Source organism: Tupaia chinensis, unplaced genomic scaffold, assembly GCF_000334495.1.
Source record: "Tupaia chinensis unplaced genomic scaffold, TupChi_1.0 Scaffold144529_1, whole genome shotgun sequence".
Lineage (NCBI taxonomy): Eukaryota > Metazoa > Chordata > Mammalia > Scandentia > Tupaiidae > Tupaia > Tupaia belangeri.
In genome coordinates this window covers 1,514,781-1,520,780 of record NW_006204388.1, presented here as the reverse complement: position 1 = coordinate 1,520,780, position 6,000 = coordinate 1,514,781, and the positions used below count along the sequence as shown (strand labels likewise).

General features: G+C 36.7%; 1 protein-coding gene across 12 annotated transcripts in view; it reads left to right on the top strand.

Moving 5' to 3' along the window:
• SRSF11 (serine and arginine rich splicing factor 11) overlaps positions 1-6,000 on the top strand; it is a 42,796-nt gene that overhangs the window by 32,589 nt on the left and 4,207 nt on the right. For all 12 annotated transcript variants that reach the window (XM_027767739.1, XM_027767740.1, XM_027767745.1 and 9 more), the window contains 2 exons: positions 1,788-1,919; positions 2,831-2,920. In XM_027767739.1, the coding sequence (XP_027623540.1) occupies positions 1,788-1,919; positions 2,831-2,920 (222 nt within the window). The remainder of the gene's footprint in view (positions 1-1,787; positions 1,920-2,830; positions 2,921-6,000) is intronic.

Below are 6,000 nucleotides of genomic sequence, written 5' to 3'. Positions count from 1 at the left end.
AGACCTTGAAAAGGAAACAAACCTAGGACCTTCCAATGTGGCATTCCGTGGAGAATTGTGTTACCACTGCACCCCCACAACTGGCCATGGTTCTTTTTGAGATTCTTCTTTGTATTACTGGTCAACTCTTTGATAGTGTTTTTCTTTTATGTACGGATATGCCAATGAAGAATACAATGACTTCTTGAACAGTTCAGGGACCACTTACTTTAGTTTGTGCTTCAGAGATTATAGCACCTGATCGTCATTGCTTTCATACTATTACTGCAAATGCCAGCACAGTGAAAATAGCAAATAAAATAATGTTGTTATTTTGGAAATAATTTAGACCTAGTGGACTTCATAAAAGGGTCTTAGAACATCCAGGATTCCAAAAGCCATAGTTTGAAAATCATGTTCTCAGTTATTCATCACTAGCTATTTCGGCTTCATTTTACTTAATTTCTGAGCCGTCTTGTTTGCCCTAATTGCATTCTGTTTCTAGCCAGAGCCTTTTAAAGTGACATTCAAAACTATGATTTTCTAGTTGTGACTATTTACTTCAATTAAATTGTTTTTGTTTGTTCAGTTTTGCTATGGGGCGAATGTGCTTGCTAGGACAGAGAAATAGAAATCACCCCCTAGAGGGGATAGCCATGCCACAGTTCTTCTCTCAAGGGTGATTTCAACTTGCTGGGTCCAGGACTTGAACTGAACTATGAAATTGGCTATGTGCCTTAAACACCACACCACCGGTTGGCCCACTTCAGCTAGTTTTACCTTCACCTTACATCTCCCTCCACCAGTTTACTCTTATCCTCATTTATTGGTAGCCTTCATCCTTGGGATCATCTCTTTTGGAACAAGCCTATTAGTCATCATGTTTCTTCATATTTCTGTTAACTCAGTTTCTAACAATGGGATACTTGAAATCATTTTGGCTATGTATCAGGATTCTTGAAAAATAATATTTGAATCTGAGACTTTCTGATATTCATTAAACACAGATTATATTCAGGTAACTAGCAAGTCACATTCTATCTGAAATGACTCACGTTTATCTGAAATGGCTTTCTTTTTCCATTATGATTATCTTACCTATAGTATTGTCTTAATTTGAATAATTTCTTGGATGTAAAGAGTACATGGCATGTCTTTTATTTCCTGCTACCCACCACCTCCGAGCCGTTATTTTTTACAGATGATTTTAAATATCCAAATCTTGGGGGCATGATGGTTAAGGCAGCTAGATCCCGATCCCATGTGGCTAGCTGCAGGGAGTGAGTCCCAGATCCAGCCGCTTAAAAAATAAGCTGGGTGTGTGTGTGTGCTTCCAAAACTCCCAAGAGAGTGGAGGAGAAGGGATTGTGGCGTGGCCATCCTCCTTGGGGGTTAGAGGGGGAGAGCACTATCTTACACTCTCTTCTCTGTCTCTCTGGCACATGCATATGCCCTGTAACAAGAAATGATAATAAAAAAAGTGCCATATAATCATATAAGAAGATGATAAATAAATTAAGGAAACAAATATCTTTTTTTAATTTTCCTATATTCTCAAGTATTAGTTTTAACCTTGTAGTTGTAGGTGCAGTGGGCATTGGACTGGTCTGACAGATTGGGCAAAACATTAAAAGGTACTATTAATTTGTAAGGTGTCAGATTTTTACTGTATGGATAAAGCTAATAACAGCTGAAGAAATTATCCCCACTGAATAGTTGGTTATACTGGTGTCTGAAACAAAGTGAACTATTCACAGGTAGTCTTTTAAGATTTATATACATATATTGGCTTCCTTTTATGTTATTAGGAGATCACGAAGCAGATCAAGGAGGCGATCACATTCTAAGTCGAGGAGTAGACGACGATCCAAAAGTCCGAGACGGAGAAGATCTCATTCCAGAGAGAGAGGTAGAAGATCAAGGAGCACATCAAAAAACAGGTATAACTGAAGTTTATATTAGGTTAAAGATGTTATTTTATTTTAGTTCCCAAGACCCCAGTTAACTTAGTAACAAAAGAAGTTGGTGGCAGGTAATGCTATACAGGGGAAGAAACTAGAATCTGAGGAGGCTGATACATGTTCTCATGTGCTGCCTTGTAAACTGAGACTTCAGCTTACAACTGAAGGCCTAGGTAAAATTTTATGGTAGTAAAAAGTTTTTAGTCATCATACTCTACTGTCTTATTTTTCCCTTTCCACTTAACCACTGCTAAGGATTTATTGCTATCACCCATTCCTTGTAGTATGTCAAGAATTTAAGGCAGGCAGCTATGATTTCTTTCTCATTAAATACTTAATTATGTAATTAAAATAAGATACAGGGGCCAGCAGGTGGCATGTCATTAAGGTGCTAGACTCCCACATAGCTGACCATGATTCAGGTCCTGGACCTGGTGGCTCACTCGCTCGCTCGCTCTTTCTTGTCAAATTAAAATATAATAACAAATTGACTTAGATTAAAGAGGTAATTCTTGAAAAAACAATATATGAAACTGAGAGCCAATGAGATTTCTTGTTGGAAAGTATATAACTCAACTAAAGAAAAAAGAGGAGCTGGGTGACTTTACTGAGTGTTCTCTCCGTAAAATTGGGCTTTTAGTCCCCAAAAAAGGACTTTGAAGAATCTAGAGACAGTTATTAAATCTATTAGTATTTAATCACCAAACATACCAAGAAATTGGCCAACATCCTAATTGTTTCCTTGCCACTTGGTCTACTGTATAAGAATTTTCTGTGAAATAACAGGAAAATAGGATTAGGTCCGATTGTATTTTTTTTATTGTAGTGCTTTATAAATTTGCATTTACTGAGTCTTATAATGCATTCATAAGTTGTGTTCATTTCATTAGAGACAAAAAGAAAGAAGACAAAGAAAAGAAACGTTCCAAAACACCACCAAAAAGTTACAGCACAGCCAGACGTTCTAGAAGTGCTAGCAGGTAAGATGGCTCCTTGAAATCTTAATTTAAAAAAAAAAAAAAAATTTACTTGTGGAGAGTATCAGTAGGCTATGAACATGTTTTTCAGATACAGGTAAATATTTTATTGTTGGAAGACTCACTCAGCCTTTGCCATTATTGTTTGAAAGGCAATTTGTGAAGAATAACCTGAGGTTTAACTTTATTTTTACTTAATTTTTATGGCATAGAGAGTATTTAAAATAAGAAACTTAGCAGTTTGGGGGGGGGTTTAAAGTTTTTTGCAATAGGGCAGGGCAGTATGCTCATCAGAGAGACAGAATGCGAGAAATCACCCCCCAGTGGGGGTGGCCACACCACCGTCCTTCTTCCCCAGTCACCTCTCGGGGTTTTGGACATGTGCACCTGGCATGAGTTTTAAGCCAGCGGGTCCAGAACTCAAACCACAGTCAGCTACATGGGAAGTCCAGCAACGTAACCATTACACCTTCTGCTGGTCCCCAGAAATCAGTTTTTCTAACTCAAGAATTTTTCTTTCCCATATAGTGATTCTTTGATAAATTAATGGGAGGCTATGTGAGTTCTGATTTGTGATTCTTACATCTTTAAACTCATACTGAAAATTGAAACAGTGTTATAAATTTTAACAAAATATTTTTCATACTTGGAATTCGTATGGTACACTAGTAAGGTGTTTTCCTTTTAATAAAAAGATGAACCTGGTTATTTAATTTATTTATAAATAAGAGAGTCAGAGAGAGACACAGACAGAGGCATTTATCTCCAATGGGGTCTTCATGTCCCCAACATCCCTAGTCCCAGCCACTCAGAGTCTTGAGCATGTATATCTGGTGTATACAGTGAGGCCTTAGGACTTGAACCTGGAATCCTCCCATATGGTTTCAGCATTATAAGCATTGCATAACTACTGCAACACCACAGCAGTCCAGTAAGGGATTTTCTTGAAATCTTAAAACTGTACTTTTTGCTGCACTGTATGTTTTATTAATCTGTCTTATTTACATTTACTAAGAGGCTCATGCCATATTTTTTAAATTAAAACCCCAAAGCATAAAAGTTTAAATGTATAAAACTTGAAGAAAAAAGAAGTGACTCTTCATGACATTGAATGTGCTAGTGGTTTCTTATATCATAAACTAAATAAAAGAAAGAAAAGGATAAAGTAGAGATAACCAAAATTAAAAGCTTGTGTTTTCAGAAAATAGTATCAAGAGGATAAAAATACAAACCACAGACTGCTAGAATATTTTGCACTTTGTATATCTGATAAGGGACTTATACTTAGTATATATAAAGAATTCTTACAACTTAGTAATAAAAAGGCAAACAACACGATTTAAAATTGGGCTAGAATCTAGGACCAGCAGATGGTGTAGTGGTTAAGGCACTGTACTTACATCAGATACAGGTAAATATTTTATTGTTGGAAGACTCACTCAGCCTTTGCCATTATTGTTTGAAAGGCAATTTGTGAAGAATAACCTGAGGTTTAACTTTATTTTTACTTAATTTTTATGGCATAGAGAGTATTTAAAATAAGAAACTTAGCAGTTTGGGGGGGGGTTTAAAGTTTTTTGCAATAGGGCAGGGCAGTATGCTCATCAGAGAGACAGAATGCGAGAAATCACCCCCCAGTGGGGGTGGCCACACCACCGTCCTTCTTCCCCAGTCACCTCTCGGGGTTTTGGACATGTGCACCTGGCATGAGTTTTAAGCCAGCGGGTCCAGAACTCAAACCACAGTCAGCTACATGGGAAGTCCAGCAACGTAACCATTACACCTTCTGCTGGTCCCCAGAAATCAGTTTTTCTAACTCAAGAATTTTTCTTTCCCATATAGTGATTCTTTGATAAATTAATGGGAGGCTATGTGAGTTCTGATTTGTGATTCTTACATCTTTAAACTCATACTGAAAATTGAAACAGTGTTATAAATTTTAACAAAATATTTTTCATACTTGGAATTCGTATGGTACACTAGTAAGGTGTTTTCCTTTTAATAAAAAGATGAACCTGGTTATTTAATTTATTTATAAATAAGAGAGTCAGAGAGAGACACAGACAGAGGCATTTATCTCCAATGGGGTCTTCATGTCCCCAACATCCCTAGTCCCAGCCACTCAGAGTCTTGAGCATGTATATCTGGTGTATACAGTGAGGCCTTAGGACTTGAACCTGGAATCCTCCCATATGGTTTCAGCATTATAAGCATTGCATAACTACTGCAACACCACAGCAGTCCAGTAAGGGATTTTCTTGAAATCTTAAAACTGTACTTTTTGCTGCACTGTATGTTTTATTAATCTGTCTTATTTACATTTACTAAGAGGCTCATGCCATATTTTTTAAATTAAAACCCCAAAGCATAAAAGTTTAAATGTATAAAACTTGAAGAAAAAAGAAGTGACTCTTCATGACATTGAATGTGCTAGTGGTTTCTTATATCATAAACTAAATAAAAGAAAGAAAAGGATAAAGTAGAGATAACCAAAATTAAAAGCTTGTGTTTTCAGAAAATAGTATCAAGAGGATAAAAATACAAACCACAGACTGCTAGAATATTTTGCACTTTGTATATCTGATAAGGGACTTATACTTAGTATATATAAAGAATTCTTACAACTTAGTAATAAAAAGGCAAACAACACGATTTAAAATTGGGCTAGAATCTAGGACCAGCAGATGGTGTAGTGGTTAAGGCACTGTACTTACATAGCTGACCGTGGTTCAAGTCCTGGACCTGACTACTTAAAAATCATGCTGGGTGCATTTGTGTGCATACCCAAAATTCCAGGAGGAGAAGGGATTTTGGTGTGGTTATCACCCCAGGAGGGTAACTTCTCACTTTTCCTCTCACTGTTTGTCTCCTGCAAGCACACAGCACACAGGCCCTATGGCAAAAATAAGAATTGGGCTAGAACCTGAATCGACATTTCTCCCAATCAGTTACACAAATATCTAATAAGTACATGAAAGGATAAAATCAGTATTGTTAGTTACTCAAGTAATGCAAATCAAAGCCACAACTAGGTAGGACTTGACACCCACTAGTATAGTTAAAATTAAAAAGACATGTTAAGT